At 43.5% G+C, this 18,925-nt stretch overlaps 1 protein-coding gene across 1 annotated transcript; it reads right to left on the reverse strand.

Annotated features, from left to right (window-relative positions):
• Window positions 1-4,764: 4,764 nt before the first annotated feature.
• Window positions 4,765-18,126, reverse strand: LOC109775078 (cullin-associated NEDD8-dissociated protein 1). Its single transcript, XM_020333837.4, has 29 exons — window positions 17,933-18,126; window positions 16,095-16,177; window positions 15,839-16,008; window positions 15,228-15,435; window positions 14,598-14,763; window positions 14,364-14,493; window positions 14,012-14,126; window positions 11,296-11,453; window positions 11,091-11,214; window positions 10,839-10,889; window positions 10,674-10,756; window positions 10,322-10,406; window positions 10,141-10,242; window positions 9,965-10,063; window positions 9,778-9,888; window positions 9,613-9,696; window positions 9,391-9,531; window positions 8,905-8,997; window positions 8,669-8,790; window positions 8,422-8,584; window positions 8,105-8,341; window positions 7,415-7,663; window positions 7,144-7,329; window positions 6,905-7,051; window positions 6,691-6,807; window positions 6,414-6,582; window positions 5,556-5,633; window positions 5,331-5,469; window positions 4,765-5,116 (listed from the first exon to the last, which is right to left on the reverse strand). Exons 2-29 carry the CDS (start codon window positions 16,128-16,130, stop codon window positions 5,020-5,022), a joined length of 3,660 nt encoding a protein of 1,219 aa, XP_020189426.1. The 5' UTR covers window positions 16,131-16,177; window positions 17,933-18,126; the 3' UTR covers window positions 4,765-5,019.
• Window positions 18,127-18,925: the final 799 nt, after the last annotated feature.

Raw genomic sequence — 18,925 nt, forward strand, 5'->3', positions numbered from 1 at the left:
GGTGAACCTTCAAGTCATAAAAAGCACACAACCTGGAGACTCTTAACTATTCTTAACCAGCAGATGAATCTTCCTTGGTTATGTGCTGGAGACTTTAATGAGATCATGTACAACCATGAAAAGAGAGGAGGTCCTGGCAGGTCACAAAGAGCAATGGAGTGTTTCAGGCTGGTACTCGCTGAATGTGGGCTGCGAGACTTGGGTTATTCAGGTGATAAATTTACATGGTGCGACCACAACCATATAGCAAGTCGATACATAAAAGAAAGGTTGGACAGGGCAACAGGGAATCGTAGCTGGTGCAATGGATTCCCAAACTACAAAGTCGTAAATGAGGATCCGAGACATTCAGATCGCCGTCCTGTAACTATATTGATGGAGAGTACAAATCATAGACACAATACAGGAGGGTATGCCAAAGCTTTTAGATTTGAAGCCAAATGGTTGCAAGAGGAGGATTGCGAGGCAGTCGTGAACAATGCATGGGCTATTGCTGCAGCGCGGGGAGTAAATAAAGCAGCTGACAAGTTGCATGCAGTAGCTTGTGATCTAAAAGAGTGGGACAAAAACGTCTTAGGCGATCAAGAAAAGAGGATAAAACAACTCAAAAGAGAATTAGAGGAAGTAAGGAGGAAAGAGATCAGCCAGGTTAATGTTTCAAGAGAACTTTTTTTGAAGGAAAAGCTCGATAGATTGGAGCACCAAAGAGATATTTTTTGGAAGCAACGAGCTCATGTCAAATGGCTTGAATCAGGGGATAAGAATACTGCTTTCTTCCATGCGTTTGCATCGGAAAGAAAACGCAAAATCACAATTCGAAGGCTGAAGAAGGAAGATGGAAGTTGGATAGAGGGAGAGGAGCAACTGAAAAATCACATTGCGGGCTACTTTTATAGTCTCTTCTCATCCACAGCCGGGCAGGAAAATGAGGCCATTTTGCGAGCAATAAATCCAAAGGTAAATGAAGGCATGAATAGAGTCCTTTGCGCTGAATACATAGAGAAGGAGATTCGGGAGGCCTTATTCAACATTGGAGATTTGAAAGCTCCTGGTCCTGATGGGATGCCATCAATCTTTTTCAAAAAGTTTTGGCAAACTATAGGGGATCAAATAACGTCGCAGGTGCTCAATGTCCTGAATGGTGGCGAAATGCCAGAAGGCTGGAACAATACGATGATTGTCTTAATCCCGAAAATAGCGAAGCCAGAAAATTTGAAAGATTTGAGACCAATAAGTCTCTGCAATGTACTTTACAAGGTGGTCTCCAAGGTGATAACGCGTAGACTAAAAACCATTCTACCTGACATCATATCCTTGAATCAAAGTGCATTCGTGTCGGGGCGCATGATCTCAGACAATATCCTATTGGCGTATGAACTTTCGCATTTTCTTCGTAGAAGAGGAAAGGGAGGCACATGCTACGCGGCACTCAAATTGGATATGAGTAAAGCATATGATAGGGTAGAATGGAAATTCTTAAATGATATGATGATCCAAATGGGATTTAACATGAGCTGGGTTAAGCTAGTGATGAAGTGCATTACAACAGTTAAATATCAAGTGAAGATCAATAGAGATGTCACAGAAGTGTTTGAACCGCGGAGGGGATTACGGCAGGGAGACCCACTATCTCCATACATGTTCCTCATATGTGCTGAAGGGTTCTCAGCCATGTTACATAAAGCAAAAGCAAATCAAAGATTGAAAGGGATTAAAATTTGTAGGCAAGCCCCAAGTGTCAGCCACTTATTATTTGCAGATGATTCGTTATTGCTAATGGAGGCAAATGCCAATGCAGCCCAAGAAGTGAACAGAATCTTACATATTTATGAAGCATGCTCGGGGCAGATGATCAATAAGGAAAAATCAGCAATAATGTTTAGCAAGAACACAGAGGAAAGAAAAAGAAATGAGATGAAGAGGATTTTAGGCATCAACATTGAAGGTTTTTCAGGCAAATACTTAGGCCTACCAGTATACATAGGCAAGAACAAAACGAAGACCTTTAACTTTATAAGGGCGAGAGTCTGGAAGAAAATTCGGGGAGGAAATGAGAAACTTCTATCAAAAGCAGGCAAGGAGATATTGATTAAAGCAGTTGCTCAAGCAATACCAGTTTACGCCATGTCATGTTTTGATCTCACAAAGTCATTTTGTGAGGACTTAAGTTCTATGATCAATCGTTACTGGTGGAGCCAAATGGACAAAGCGAATAAAATTCATTGGGTAAGCTGGGACAAAATGACAAAACCAAAGAAGGATGGAGGATTAGGTTTTAGGAACTTACATTTTTTTAACCTTGCCATGCTGGCCAAGCAAGCATGGCGCATCATTCAGAACCCCTCCTCACTCTGTTCACGAGTGCTAGCGGCACGATATTTCCCTAATGGTTCGCTTTTGCAAGCAACTCCAAGTGCGGGCATCTCCTATGCATGGCGAAGTATTCTGAGGGGAGTCCAATTATTAAAAAAGGGGATAATATGGCGGGTTGGGAACGGAGAAAACATTAGAATCTGGTGTGACCCTTGGATCCTCTGAGGTAGTACAAGGCGAGTAATATCACCAAAGGGAAACAATTTGCTCTCCAAGGTGTCTGAACTAATTAACCCCATAACGAATCAGTGGGATGAAGATCTGATTCGGCAGACCTTCTGGCCCGAGGATGCAAAGATTATTCTTCAGATTCCCCTCCAAGACGATACAGGTGATTTCCTTGCCTGGCATTTTGATAAGAAAGGGCTTTTTCTGTCAAATCTGCATATAAGGTGGCAATTGACAATGCAGCCAGGGATTCATCCTCCGGACTAACATCATCTTCTAATGCAGAGGGGGAGATGTCAGACTTCAACTGGAAGAAACTTTGGGCGCTCCCTCTTCCAAATAAAGTACTACATTTTCTATGGAGGCTGGCCACTTATAGTCTCCCGTTGCGGACGAAACTTCAACGAAAAGGTATTCCCATGGATACTAGATGCCCCATGTGTTTTAGATTAGATGAGGATGGGGGGCATATTTTTCTTAAATGCAAAAGAGTTAAGGCATTATGGAGAGTATCTTTACTGGAACATGTTAGACTAAAAATTCTCCTATGCTATGATTCAAAAATGGTGTTAGAAGAAATTTTTAAACTAAAGCTTGAGGAGTGTGTGAAAGTGTGCCTTCTTTTATGGCTATGGTGGCATGAACGAAACAAAGTAAATAATGGGGATACGATGAGAAATATATCAGACATAGCTTTCTTTATTGATTACCATTTGTCATATTGCTTTAAGGTAAAAAGGCGAGAAGCCACCAAGCAAAGGAAGCAATCCAAAAGTGGAAGACGCCACCAGCAGGAATCATGAAGATAAATACTGATGGGGCCTTCATTGAAGCAACACAATCTGGTGGATGGGGCTTCACACTCAGGAATGACCAAGGCATGCTGCTGGCAGCAGGAGCAGGTAACCTGAAGTACGTTTCAGAGCCACTACATGCTAAACTCTTAGCCTTTCAACAAGTTGTGCATGCTGCTATTCAAATGGGCTGTCAAAAGGTGATGTTTGAAACAGACTGCATGGTGTTGATGCAAGCTATACTTAGTGATGAATATGACCTATCAACTCTGGGCACTTTGTTTAAAGAGGTTAAATTTCTCATACATGTGGGTTTAAGTGATGTTTCCATAGTGCATTGTAATGTAACGGCTCACACTTTAGCAGTACATGGTGTTTGTATGGAAGATGGTTGTTCTGAAAGTTGGCTAGGCCAATTTCCCAAGTTTGTATCAGATGTTGTAGCTGGCGATATGTCCAGCGTTTTAATTTATTAATGGAATGCGTTGTGTTCCTTCGGAAAAAAAAACTTGGTTCACCTCCGTTGCTCCCATACCATTCGCCTTGAAAAACAGCAGACAGTCATCTGCAAATAATAAATGGTTTACCGATGGCGCCGATGCTGTCACTTGAAGCCCACTTAAGTTTGATGACTCACTTCTTGGTTCTAAGAGGCACGAAAGGCCCTCTGCTGCCAACAAGAACAAGTATGGAGACAATGGGTCCCCTTATCGAATTCCACGAGATGGCTTAAACTCTTCTAGTTTCTTCCCATTGAACAAAACAGAAAAATTAACTAAGCTCACCAGATTCATGACAATATCCACCCATTTAGTATTGAAACCCAGCTTAAGCATAATTGCCCGTAAATAGGGCCATTCAACTCTGTCATACGTTTTCATCATATCAAGTTTCAAGGCGCATGATTGATGCTTCTTTGCCTTGTTGCGCTTCATGAAATACAGGCATTCATATGCTGTGATGATATTATCAGTAATGAACCTCTCAGGCACAAAAGCAAACTGCTCCTCCAAGACTATATCCAGCAATAATACCTTTAGACGGTTAGGTATCACCTTCGAAGCTATCTTGTATAGCACATTACATAAACTTACATCTAGCTAAACTGCTTCAAGTTTTGCTCTCTCTTTTTTTTTGCACAGGATCCTAACTGTGGCACCTCGTTGCCGGCCCTTGCCTCCGCAGGGTAGCAACAGCCGCAGCCAATATAATATGCTGCACTGCCCATTCTGCATGCTGAGTGTCATCGTCCTGACATCAAACGGTGTACACCCTGTATAGCTGGGTGCCAAACTGCCGACGCACCGCTGAGCCGTGGGTTCGTCGGGTACGTGAACGGATTGTCGTGACGGTGAATCATGACTACGTTCCACGGGCCGAATTCTAGTCTCAAAGCTGCTTACCAAAGTACTCTCCGAATACATCCAGAGCACACAGAATCACAATGCTCCGACCAGGACGCATTGTTTCGCATTACCTGGAGTACATAACCACAACCGTGTGTAATGGTTCACCACCAGATTTTGTACAGGAAAAACAAAGCAGGGTATTCAACACCCCTTTGTTCGCAGCACAACCTTTCAGCCAAAAAGGGCACTGTAATGGGAGGTTTGGTTGGATCATCGCCTCGGAACTGGCACTTGACTCGCCTATTTCCTAACATATACAAAAAAAATTGCAGCTCTCATTCGCTGCGCACCGAGTTGTACTTCTCGGCAAGTGAAGGGGTGGCCGTTATCTTGTTCATCAGATTCTTGAACTTCATGCTGTAGTCGCTGCCACTGCAGATCAAAGCCGGGATCAAAGAAACTGGTTAGGTCATGCCTACTAAAGCGATGTTATTTTGACGAGCATAAAAGGAGGTTATGGCCACCAGTGGACTGGCTAGTGCAGTCTTGTTTTGGTAACTATGAACAAGTAAAAGCATGGCAGAGAGTTCAAGTCTGATCTAAACCAGAATCAGCCGTCAGCTAGTAGGGCAGAATCAAGCCTTACCTGATGCGGCTTAGAGCGGCGATTGCTCGAAGAGCACTGCGGATCATGTCTTCGTTGCGATCAATCTCCTGCTTCACTGCATCACCCTTGGGTCTGTGGACGATTGTTTTCTCAAGAGGTTCAACTAACGAGTCCAAAACTGAAACAGGATCATAATAGTAAATGTTAGAAAGGGCAGTCACAACATATGAAACATCACTTTGAAGATCCTTGATTACAGCAAACCTGCAAGAACAGCAGAAGGACACTTGTCTGCTAGCTTTGAGAGAATCAGGTGGCAGGGCATTTTTACGTCATAATGATCTACAATAAGCAGTACGATACGAACAACTGATTAGCATGTTCTACACAAAATACACATTCAACAAGAATATGATAATATAGGTGATATACCATCTTAGGATTCAGAAAGAAACAAAAATAGAAACACATAACAACAGATAATGTGGACCATTTATCCTGAAGAAAAACTGAAAGCCATGCTATAGATATAAAGTATCTTGTCAAAATAATAAAGGTACGTTCAATATCACCGGTTCTATGCAGTCCAGGCCTATATCGCTACACTGAAATTGAGACAAAGACTATGTTTGGCTGATGCCCCATACAGCCCTGTCAAACATGGGCAAAAATTGGCTTGCCATTTTCTGGCCAAGGAAACCTGGCCAATTATTTGGCAACAATCTTTGAGAGGAATGGGTGAGGGCACTAAGGGCTGTTTGGATTGCTTCCCTCAGCTACCCGTCCAAAATATTGGTCGTTGACCAGGCTTGTGAGGCCGTTTGGATGAGCGCCAGTGTTTTGGTGCACCCAGCCCACCTTAATTCTTCTAGTCTACATCTAAGCCAAATTGTTGTCGAGGCTCCGCGGCGAAATCACCCGCCAATTATTTGGCGTGCCCTCATTTGGCAAATGTCTCTGGCAAAAAACAAACAGCCCCTCATAGCCAAAAAAATCGGCACCAAACCAAGCGAGAGGAAAAATATCAAGGTCTACCAATTTCTTGGCAGGCCTAATCCAGGCACCAACCAAACACACTAAAAATACCATGATGAAATATATAATGTCTTAAACTGTACTTACCACCTAAGCCAGATAAGAGGAAAGGGACGATGAAGGACGACGGATTCAATTGATCAAGACAACTATCCAGCAATGTGTCCACACATTCAAAGGCAGCTTTCCTAAGTTCAAGCCCATCATCAACGACGTGCTTGAAAGGCCCTAGATCAACTGTCCTGATCAATTCTTGCTGCAAAGAAGGAAAACGTTACTTCCTAGCTGTAAATTATATGTAACGTTGCCAGAGGCCAGACCATAAGTACTGATAAGAAATAAGCAAAAAAATAGGAAATGATACCTTCACAACAGTCTGGTCATACAAAAGAGGCAGTAATTCAGGAAGAAGACCTTTGATCAAATTTGGCTTGTTGTGGGCAGCAGTACTCAACGCCAGGACAGCTGCACGTCTCACATGCTGCAAAGTGCAAACAACAAATGCAATTGTCATCTCCACATAATTATTTGCAAACATTAGTTTTAAGGATGTAAATACTATTTCAAAGTAAAATTACCCTGTCACTGTCTTTAATTAGCATAAGGAAAGTAGAAATCTCAGAGTACATGATTGCATCTATCTTTCCAGGCCGTTCAACGATTGAATATTTTATAGCAATGGCAACTGTAGCCCTTGTGTTTGCTGCTGGGCTACATGTACGTTCCTACAAAATTATATGAAATGTCACATTAGATCTCATATCATAAAGTAAATGAAACATGGGGGTGTAACTTTGCTGATGTCCACACTCCACACCTTCAGAGCAGGGATTAATTTGTTAGGTTCAATCAGTGCAATTTTTCCTAAACACTCAGCAACCACATTCCGAACTCCTTCCTCCTCACTTTCGCAGTGATTAAAGAGCAACGCCAATATCTTCACAATGTTTGAGTCCTGCAGCTCACTCTGGCCAGTATGATCAACAGACTGACGTGCAATTACCTGATAGATATTGCATAAGAGCACAAATTAAACAGCAGGCTTATGGGAGGTACTTTTTACAAAAATAATTCCATTAGAAACCTACCTCTTTCAGTGAATGAAGCAAAAGATACTGCTTCTTCTGTTGATTGTCAATCTGATCCAAGATAAATGGCAAATACTTGGATAGATTGCCAACAGCAATGTTTCCAAGAGCATACGATGCTGCAGACTTTATCTCCTCAAAAGGTGACTGGAATGACTCAATGACAATGTTCTCAATTTGAACATGATTGCTGAGGTCCTTCCTTCTTCCAATTTCTCCCAAACATAACAAGGCCATGTGTTGTTTAGCCTGGAAAACACATTAGAATTAGAAGCAATTAAAAATGACCAAGAGAAGGGTAATAATATATCTTCGAGTCAAACATAAGTATGCAGTCAACCAATAGCAAATAATATTGATTTGCAGATGCCTATATGACAAAGCACTAACCCTACCATCAAGACATTACAATTTGCCTAATTACAGCTCAAAGTTTAAAGATGATTAGACTAGGGCACAAAGAGTAGCACACACGTAAACTATTAGAACAGTGGACCACATATGAAACAAACAGAGAACATGTAGTATCCCAATTTCACAATGCTACAAGATAGACGATGCCCATGAATGATTTTTTTTAAGCTAGCGTAAATGAATAAAGGCATGTTATGTCAAAGATCACAAGTATGACATGATATAAATGCGCAAATATGGTGAACAGAAGGCATGCATGGTCAGGAAAAGCCTTACAGAATTAGTTGAACTGTCATCATTTAGAATGCCTTTAAGCATTTCAACAGTTGATGCACATTTCTGATCACCAGCTGCTAAGCACAGCACAGCAACACACTGTGCAATAGAGGATAGTGCCTGCTTGGAAAGACTGCCTGACTGTGATGGCTTGGCAGTTGAAATAAGGGAGTCCAACAAAGTTTCAAAGCTTGTATTTGCAGACTGGACCAGTGAAGCAAAAAACTTCTGTAGTGCCTGCAATAGAAATAATGTCATCTGTCGGTAGGAAAATAAGAAGAAATCTGGTATTTATATTTAGATATGAAAATATATACCTGTAGTGCTTGTCCTTGCAACAGAGCACTCCTGATCAAAACAAGGGCCTGGGGCAAAACTTTATGTCTCACAGCTAAACCAACATTTTTAATGGATCTTCTGTCAACCATTATTGTGCAACACAGCTCCAATGCAAGAGCAGCCATATGCAAATCAATGTCACTGCCACAATAAATAATCCAACATCAGTCTTCCTGGTAGGCGGAAAATGGAGATTTGTTGAAGAAAGCTAAGCGAGGATAAAACCTTATGAGAGTAGAAAGTTCAGCTATTATCGTTTCATAAGAGGACGAGCCAATTTGACCACCATATGTGACAACCAAAGAATTTAGGGTCCCCAATGTTGCCTGCCTGAGGGCTCTGTTGGCCTGTTGAAAGGGGGCAGCAAAAGAAGTTAGTCTTCAATCTTGATGCTCTGTTTAACATACATGTTTTTTCAAGTTTCAAAATCAAAACAAACAATGTGTATAATGCATCTTTACCTTTCGAAGGAAAGCTGTGAGCTCAGAAACAACATGGTCCAGGACACATGACAGATCAATCCGAAGAGGTGAATTCGCAATCACCGCAAATGCCTGTAAAGGAATGAAAATTTTGAAAATGCAACAGAACCAAGAAAAGGAGTGAATCTGCGTACAATCAACTAGTACAGGAAAACAGAGAATAAACAAAACTGTCTGAAAACACCACCAGTGGGCATTAAGCAAATGATGACAGGGTGTACAACTACAACTGTAGACAAGACCCACACAAATAGATTGGTATACTATGGACATTGTACTAAAGCTATCTTTAAATCAATGAACCCACCACAAAAGCATCTCTATCCCAAGCAACTCAGCAAGATGCACTGACCAAAACATTTACATTTGTTTTTCTACCATTGACTAGAACACTGAAAGTTCAAGTCAACATTTACCATCATGTCGCTATTAGTTTTGGTTCTGAAGGTGTGGTTGACTGCTTACCTTGACAGCTGTAAGTCGTGTTATTTCATTGCCCATCCTATCAACAAGTATGGGAAGGCATGACGGTAATTCACTCTGGAGACCATCACCAAAAGTAGCGATCACAAGGCTCATGCAAGATATGGCACACTCTTTAACTTCCTGGCAAAACAGAATCACATGAGAGAGAGAGAGAGAGAGAGAGAGAGAGAGAGAGAGAGGTACGTAGAGAGTGATCTAAACCTGATCTTGATCTTGATTCGCCAAGCGGCCCAATATAGCTTTATAGATTGGACTAATATATGGCCTGAAATCTATGGAACGTGCCTGTGTAACAGCAGAATGAGAATTTAAAATACCACCATAACTGGGTGCTCATAACATCAGCACATGGAGTATAAGGCTGACCTCAAAGTTTGGACGGAGGACTCGGACGAGCTCCCCGCACACCCGCAAAGCTTCAGCTGTGACTTTGTAATATCTATCTCCAATAGCAGATAATATTGGACCAGAAAGTGCCTGGAAATTTTATTTTGCATTCAGTAATGAGTAACAACACAAGAGTGGTTAAAATCAAAGATAGTAGCTACAATACCTGGATGTATGGATGAAACACAGAGGGCGAATGTGAAGCCATAACAATCCTAGTAAACGCAAGGGCTTCAATCTTCAGGTTGGAGGTAGAAGATTTGTCCTATACAAAATAGACAGTGAGTTAAAACAAACATAAATCCTACACAAGAAGCTACACAGAAAATAAAACCCACTAACATTCAAAGCCTTCTCAATCCCAGGAACAAGTGACCCAAAATGATCAGCAAGGCAATCTGGTAATACAACAACAAGCTCCTTCAATACTGAGAATGCTCCAACCTGAAAATGCCAACAACAAAAAAATTAAATCATGATGGTGAGCCATACAGACGCTTTGCAAGACAGTTGAAGAACAAACCTTTGTCTTGATTGATTTTTCACGCAACTGCCTATTGATAGACTTGACAACTTTGGGTACTTCTTGCTTCAGCAACCATCTAGGGCTGCAAAGTAAAACGAATGACAATACAGGCTCAGTGCACAGAACTTGCAATCACAATAAACAAACACTTTCCCACTAAGCATAACAAGTCAACCAGATAATGATTTTTGTATCCAAATAAGAGCCATGCCATGTTTTAACCAACATAGGCTCAGTTAGGCTATTAATCCAACGAGAGAAACAGCTGCATCATCTAGTACTTACCATAAATTCTATAAGAATCTGGTAAAAATGGGGTAAAAGGTAATAAAACAAATATTTTTTTTACCTAGACTCATCAATGTCGCCCTGTCCTTTTGTCACATTGCCAGTTTGGCGTAACAACTCAATAAATGTGTTGAAGATGTCCATCTAGGATCAAAGAGAAGCTTCGTAAGATTGACATACAATGACAATTCAAATCTAATTTAGCAATGCAATGCCATGCGGTTACCTTTACATTCTCCTCTCTTTCCCTAAAGCGGTCAATTAACTTTGGACAAGCCTGCAACAACCGAATAAATTACACCAAGTTCCATAGAGCCAGGCACTTCATTGAGTAGTTAATTTTCAAAACAGGTAATAAATGGTTGGAATCGGCTCAAAAACAACACTGGCAATTATGGACAAAATGGAATCATGCTGTCAAGAAGAACGAGATTGTTAAAGCACAGTATGGTGGTTTTACTTGCTGCCATCAACATACCTCCTGATACATCTTAGACAACATTTGAGGACGAGATACTATAATTGCAGACAGGCACTTCGCTGATGCCCGGCGAACCTTCCAGCTTGCATCCTCATCATCTGTGTATTCATTCGCACTCTCACTGGGAGAAAATGTTAAAAGATGGTTCAATTAGCTTAATAGGAAACATAATTTCAGTATTATAAGAATATAAGTAACATACTCATCATCTTCCTCATCCTGTACTTCATCATCAGTATCCTCCTCCATGCTATCGGTGTAATTAGGATCATAGCTTACATATTCCAAAGCAAGATTCAAAATACCATCACAATATGGGGAAATATCTCTTGGACATCTGAGCATAAAGCTCTCAAGGGCCTACAAGATGGGAGGTAATTTATAGCCACAGAGAAGCAATGGTAAGAGTAATCGAAATATGAATTTTAACATAAATTTTCATGTTATGACCGGCATAGGGGCTTAGCCCAGTGGGTTATGGCCCAAGTATCTTAATTAGGGGCTTAGCCCAATTATCTTATCGTATTAGGATCGTTTGCTTAGGAGTCAAGTAATAAACCTCTCTATATAAGGAGAGATGTATCAATCTAATCAAGCAAGAAGCAATCATAATTTGCTCGGCTTCCCTTAGGGAGCCGGGAGACCTAAACCCTAGCCGCCTCCTGCCTTCGCCGCCGCTGCTTCCGTCGCAAGGACGGCGCCACGCCGCCGGCCGCCGCGCACCAGCCCTCGTCTTTCCCCCTCCTTCCCCTACAACCTACGCCCTAGATCCAGTAGGGCCCTAGTTCCTACCAATTTGGTATCCAGAGACTCGGGCTCGATCATGTCTTCGTCAACGCCAACGCCGCCGCTGCCAATCATCACCACCGCACCGCTGACCACCGCCGGTTCCCCACTGCCGCCGGCCCCGGTCTCCGTCACCACCGCCAGTTCCCCCACGCCGCCGGCCCCGGTCACCTCCACCGCGCCGACAACCGCCGTTTTCACGCCGGAAGAAGTCACCAGCATCTTGCGGGATCTCGTGACGGCCGTCCAGGGCATCCATCTGTACCTGGTCGGGCCGCCCGCACCTCCGCCGGCTGCGACTACCGCCGCCTACGGCCACCCCGCGCTGCCGTGGCCGTCCCAGGGCGCGCCTGCAATGGGCGGACCACCGCTGCCGCCGTTCCAAGCGGGGCACCCCAGCGGGCCGCCTCCGCCGCTGCTGCACCAGCCCTGGTACTCGATACCAGCGGCGATCGCCGGGGCCCATCCGTCGTTCCAGCCGCCACCCGCCCCAGTGCCGTTCTGGCCGCAGTGGCCCGCGTCGGTTCTCGCGGCGCCATCCGCGCCTTCCGCGCCCGCGCCAACCGCGCCAGTCCAGCTCCCACCGCCGCCGCCCAGTTCCGGACTGGGCCAGTCCACACCGGGAGGCCTCCCGATCCAGCAGGTCCGGTTTCCGCCGTCACCGTCCCAGATCCCGGCCTGGCTAACCGGGACGTCGCCACCGCCAGTTTACATGGAGGCCGGGGACCCACCGGTACCCACGCTGCAGTCTGGGGCCTCGTCCGGCTCCGCGGGGGCCTATGACGATCTCCCCGCCGTTGATCGGGCGCCGTCATCATCCCTGCTCCGCACCGCCGAGCCAGTCAGCCATGGCGCGCCGACCCAGACGCCGCCACGGTTCGCCAAGATCGACTTCGCCACTTATGACGGCACGGAGGACCCGCTTAACTGGCTCAACCAGTGTGAGCAGTTTTTCCGTGGACAGCGCACGCTCGCGTCGGAGCGCACTTGGCTGGCATCCTACCACCTCCGCGGTGCAGCCCAGACCTGGTACTACGCCCTCGAGCAGGACGAGGGCAGCATGCCCCCTTGGGAGCGCTTCCGCGAGCTCTGCCTCCTTCGTTTTGGGCCCCCGATCCGCAGGAGCCACCTGGCGGAGCTAGTCCGCCTTCCCTTCACCTCCACGGTTCAGGGCTTCGCCGACCGTTTCCAGACCCTGGCATGCCACGCGTCGAGCGTGACGGCGCAGCAGCGGGCCGACCTCATCGTCGGTGGACTTCCAGATCACATCCGCGTAGACGTGGAGCTTCAGGGACCCCAGGATATCCAGACGGCCATGTACTACGCCCGCACGTTCGAGCGCCGCGCGGTGGCCATCCAACAGGAGTCACCGTCCCGGGCCGCTGGGTCACTACCCTGGCCAGATCCCGCTCCGGGTCGGCCTGTTCAGGCTTCCGCGGCACCCCTCGCCGCGACTACGGCGCACCCGCTCCGCCGGCTCACCTCGGCCGAGCTACTCGAGCGTCGCCGCCAAGGGTTGTGCTTCAATTGCGACTCTTCTACCTGGAGGTTGCAGACTACATCCAGGAGGACGCCGTCGCCGCCGACCTTGCCGCCCCAGCTGTCGCGAAGGTGTTTGACGCTGGTTGATCACCTCGAGGAGTTCAGCACGCGCTTCCCCACCTTACAGCTCGAGGACGAGTTGTTTGTGCAGGCGGGGAGAAGTGTTATGACCGGCATAGGGGCTTAGCCCAGTGGGTTATGGCCCAAGTATCTTAATTAGGGGCTTAGCCCAATTATCTTATCGTATTAGGATCGTTTGCTTAGGAGTCAAGTAAACCTCTCTATATAAGGAGAGGAGATGTATCAATCTAATCAAGCAAGAAGCAATCATAATTTGCTCGGCTTCCCATAGGGAGCCGGGGGACCTAAACCCTAGCCGCCTCCTGCCTTCGTCGCCGCTGCTTCCATCACAAGGACGGTGCCACGCCGCCGGCCGCCGCATACCAGCCCTCGTCTTTCCCCCTCCTTCCCCTACAACCTACGCCCTAGATCCGGTAGGGCCCTAGCTCTTCATCATAAGTATGAACTTTAACATAAATAAATAAATGGTAAGAGTAATCGAAAGTATGAACTTTAACATAAATTTTCACCTGCAAGCTGTATTCACGGAGCTCTTCATCATTTTCTGATGCACTTGTACAATAACTAATGAGCAAAGGAACAGCTTCGGCAAGGTGTGGTCCAAACCGGTATCCAACTGACCGACTGTAGGTCAAAATAAATTAAACTATGAGTTTGCAGTGATCAAATGAATTTAGCCTACCAAATCTCTTGTACTTCCCTTCATCCAAAAATAATTTATCCCTGGGTATTATATCATCCAGCCAGATTTTTTTTCTAGATATGTTATCAATGTTTGAACTAGCCAGTTTTGAATTTAGATAGTTCCTACAAGCTGTTATGAACAAATTTTTGCAACAGTTGGAAGGTCAAAGCATATACCTGAGAGCACCAATCATCTGGATATTTGTTCGGGTTATTTCAGATTTTGCCCTTTTATTTTTCAGCAATTGGACAACCTCCGACGTCGCCTTGGCTAATAGATCATCCGACAAACATGGAGCAAGCGATGCTGCAACATGAAGCGACACATTAGTCACTGTAAATTAACTAAGATTGTTCAATCATTTGCAAGCATTAACAATCAAAATAATTGCAATATGCATTCAGGCGTACCTATGCACGTAACTGACTTTTTTCTGACACTTGCTTGAGTGGAGCTCAGCTGGGTTAAAAGTGCAGTGAGCATAAACGCATGATCTTTTGTGATCACGTTGCCGAATCTATGAAGCACATCACCTAATATGTCAAGACATTCACATTTAATTTCAGCACTCTTTCCCTGTCAACAAAAGAAGAAATGTATCAAGACAATTGCATTTAATTTTAAAAACAAACTGATGAGCCATGAAACAAGTAAAAACAAGTCCCAAACAAGTTGGGGTAGGCTTTATGTTACAAACCCTTGAAACCTAGAAATGTATTTACAAGTTTCATTTTCATAACCATATGGCAAGTCTGTCGTACAATTGTACATCCAGATAAAGGAACGAGAGGCAACATATAAAGGTAAGAAGAAATGAATGTAAACCAAATGCTACCAAACAGCCCTAATTAAAGGATATATTAAACATTCACAAATAAATTCTGCAAACTGTGTACGTAATTTATTGCTGATTTTCCAGCTAATACTTAACTTAATATTGCATTACCTTTTCTGTGGAACATCTAAATAATAAAACTTAAGGGGCCTACAGATAACCCAAGGGAAATTCTGGCAAACACGAAACAGACTAAAAAACTTACACTGGTGACACCAATGATTAGCTGCGGGGAAAGAGAAACTAAAATCTTTTCAGAAAGTGATGCCGTAGTAACTTCCACAATGATTGTCTTCAGAGCTATACTGGCAATATCACGATGCTGCTCCTTTCCATTGAGTAATTTATCACAAAGCTTGTCAGTCATCTCCACTACTCTATCCTCGCTTACCTTCTTAACAAGTGGAGCCAAGCTAACCAACAAAAAAATAAGAGTAAATGTAGTGAACGGATGTAGGGGAAACAATCGGTAATCAAATTTCTCTGAAAAAAGTAACCCCGCAGATCCAATAATTGATGCATAAGAAAACAGAACAAACTTTAAAAATGAATAAGCAATCTTGAAGACAAAAGGAGGTATGATGCCATCTTAAAAGATAAAATAGCAGGCTAAACACATCTGACAGGTACAACAACATAGCGAGTAGCATAATCAGAATGTTCCCAAATTCTAGCAGGACAGAGGGGATAATCAACAATAACAAGATCTTAACATGCAAAATCCTTACTTCCCCAATCCCACACCATGCAAGCATGGTAAGACATCAAGAACACAAACAATGGATTAAATAAGAAAGTATTTTAAAGGAAAGGTACCATTTCACAGCTAAACCAGAAACATCTCCTGAAGCATCTTCCAGTTGTTGAAGAACAATATTAGTCAACTTTGATTCAAGGTCTTGGTCTGCTTTGAAACTCTCTTTGTTCAACTCACTAAGCAGATCTGATGTGGCCATATATCTGTAGTCTTTATCTTTCCCTGTCATCTGAAAGCACATACAAAGAACAAAAATGTTACCGAGCAAAAACTGAGGATTCCTTTTCAAGAAATGTAAATTGGTGTAATAGATACCTTCTCCAAGATGCCGGTTATGTTCATATTCGCCATTGCACCAAACCTGTGTTCAAGTCCTCTTCACGAAGATATTCGGTAATCTAAAAAGCAAATTAAGCAATGAGAAATGTTCAACAGCCTAATAGCATATGTGTTGCTAAGTGCATAGATTTTAAAACTGTGCCAACCCAAACAGAATCGGTGGTGGATGCATTCTGGTGGGAGTAGGACAAGTACGCTAGATGGAGAAAAAACAAGCAGAAAAATATTTAAACAATCTAATGTGGAGATCGAACACCTGACGGCTCACTTCACACCTATGTGCCTACCACATGCGCTACGTGTATGAAAATATATTAATTACTTATTCCCACTATTGTGGATAGAAGTCAAAATGTTTGCAAAATAGGCAAAGAGGGGATTCATCTGGTTGTTTGTTTGTTAGGTCAATAAGGACATATTAAACCGTTGTTATGGTTGAACAGTAAGACAATAAAGTAGTGGCCATGGAGCATGAGAGGGTACACGGGGCATCCAGCTTCCGTAAGTACAGTTTGATGTTCAGCTGGTGTAATGCATACAAGTAACAGATAAAAGTGGTAGGAGGCCCTAAACAATGGCAAAATTGATTTCATTTTCCTAATGAGAAGAATGTTTTTAACTCCAGAGCCACGCTTGACAGAAAAGAAAGCATTCCACATCATGTTACTGTTTTCGCCCTAAACAACTAACAAAACTAATTTGTAAACAAGATAAAAAAAGGCATAAATCTACACCTCGAGCAATTTAATACTTAGAACAGGACAAATAAGAACGACATTAACACTTGTTCATTTATATACTTCTAACACCAGCAACAAGCCAAAATTAGCACAACATGAAGTCTCGTGTGCAATTACAGACATCGCATACACCGTATGCACATACTCCATGCTAAACATGAGTACACAACACTGACGTTATCAATATGGTAACAGATGAAATTTCAAACCAAAATCGCTCACACCAAGTGGTTTTCCCAACTCGATACATGACAAATCACCATAATAAAAGTTAAGCCGTTAGAGAGCAATGACATGTAGCGCAGGCCACGGTTCAGCATTAACCATGCCGATCCGTACCATCGCCCCCGACACCCAGACCACTTCAGCATCGAACCGAGCGAAACACCAAACCTAAGCTTAACCCGGTAAATCCGCGCCAAGCGCACAAGACAGAACAGCAGCGGTTCAATTATGCACCTAGTATTATATAATTACATTCACATATATGAACCAAGCCCGTTAAACACCATCATCTAAGATAAACATCACGTGAGTCTCTAACAAACTAATAAAGAAAGGTATGGCCTCAGATTTAGTATCACATAATATATATAAACATCATTTGTGTCAGATTTAGCATACTGTCAAATGTAGACATCATTTGCATTAGTTTTAGCATGGCATCAATTAAATAGTCCAAGGTGCGTCAGATCAACCCTATGCAGATTTCAGATCAAAATAACTTCAGAGTAAGAAAATCAAACCAAAAACAGTGCTCATACAGGGGAGTAGGACGTTGGGGAACGGGAGCTTGACCTCCACAGCCGGCAATGCTGTGCAACTAACAGGAGAGGGAGTGGATAGGAGCAGGGGAACGACGATGGGAGAAGGGTGAGGGGAAGGGCGGCAGAGCGCTCCCTGCTCTTCCGAGCGCATGGGGGAAGAGGCGCCGAACCTTCGCCGCGACGCTGAAGCGCGCCCGCGACGAGTCGGCGAGATCCACAGAGCGTCGAGCGTCGCACGAGAGAGACCGAGGGATGGGGGGAGCGGCGGAAGATGGTAGCGTGAAGCCGACAGGGAGGAGAAGCCTACCTCTTCAACGCAGGCGCGGGGGCGCGGGCGACAGGGCGGAGGACGCGGCCGATCTGCCACCTGAGAGCTCCGATCGGAGCAAACCCTCGCCGGGAAAGGCTGGCGCTCGCCGGAGAGGTGGGGATGGGAAGCTGTAGCAGCAACAGCAGGAGAAACCCTCGCTAAAGCCTGAAAGCCTTTTCCCTTTTATCCCCGAGACGTGACTTCCCCCTACCAATTGCGGATGTGTAACGTAAAAAAAAAACATGAAGTGGGCCGAGCCTGGAAATTTAGACATACACGGCCCAACAAGCACGATTGGACTCGACTGAGCATCCTTGGGCGGTGATATGTATGTATCGCCTGAACGAGAGTGCTCGCTCTGTCACACCGCACATGTACCGGTTCGCTCACCCCTCAAAAAAACAATGTACCAGTTCGCTCACATGTAGTATAAGGCTACGTCAATTAATTCGGATCGAAAAGAGTACTTTTTCTTACTTGAAAATAAGGATTTTCTAGTTTTTATATATTTTCACTTTTTATATATTTCGGAAATTTTTATATATAAAAATGTTTAAAGACATTTGTTAATTTTAAAATATTCACTAATTTGAAAATTGTTTTAAGAATTTGAAAAATATTTCCGAATTAAAACATGTTGATAAATTTTAAACAATTCACAAACTTGAGAAAAGTCATGAATCTGGGAAATATTTGTGAACTAAAAAAAGTTCCTGAATTTAAAAGATGTTCATGAGACAAAAAACGCTCATAGATTCAAAAAACAATGAATAGAAAAATATTCATGAATTTAAGAATGTTGGTGAACTCAAAAAGTATTAGTCAAATTTTAAATTTACCCAAATTTAAAAAATGTTCACGAGTTGAAAACAATGTTCATCTATTATAAAACAATGTTATAAATTTGAAAAAAAAAGTATGTTTGGAATTTGAAAAAAAATTGCAAATTTTAAAAATATCCACGGAATTGAAAAGACGTTCGTAGTTTTA

Source organism: Aegilops tauschii, chromosome 5 (assembly GCF_002575655.3).
Source record: "Aegilops tauschii subsp. strangulata cultivar AL8/78 chromosome 5, Aet v6.0, whole genome shotgun sequence".
NCBI lineage: Eukaryota > Viridiplantae > Streptophyta > Magnoliopsida > Poales > Poaceae > Aegilops > Aegilops tauschii.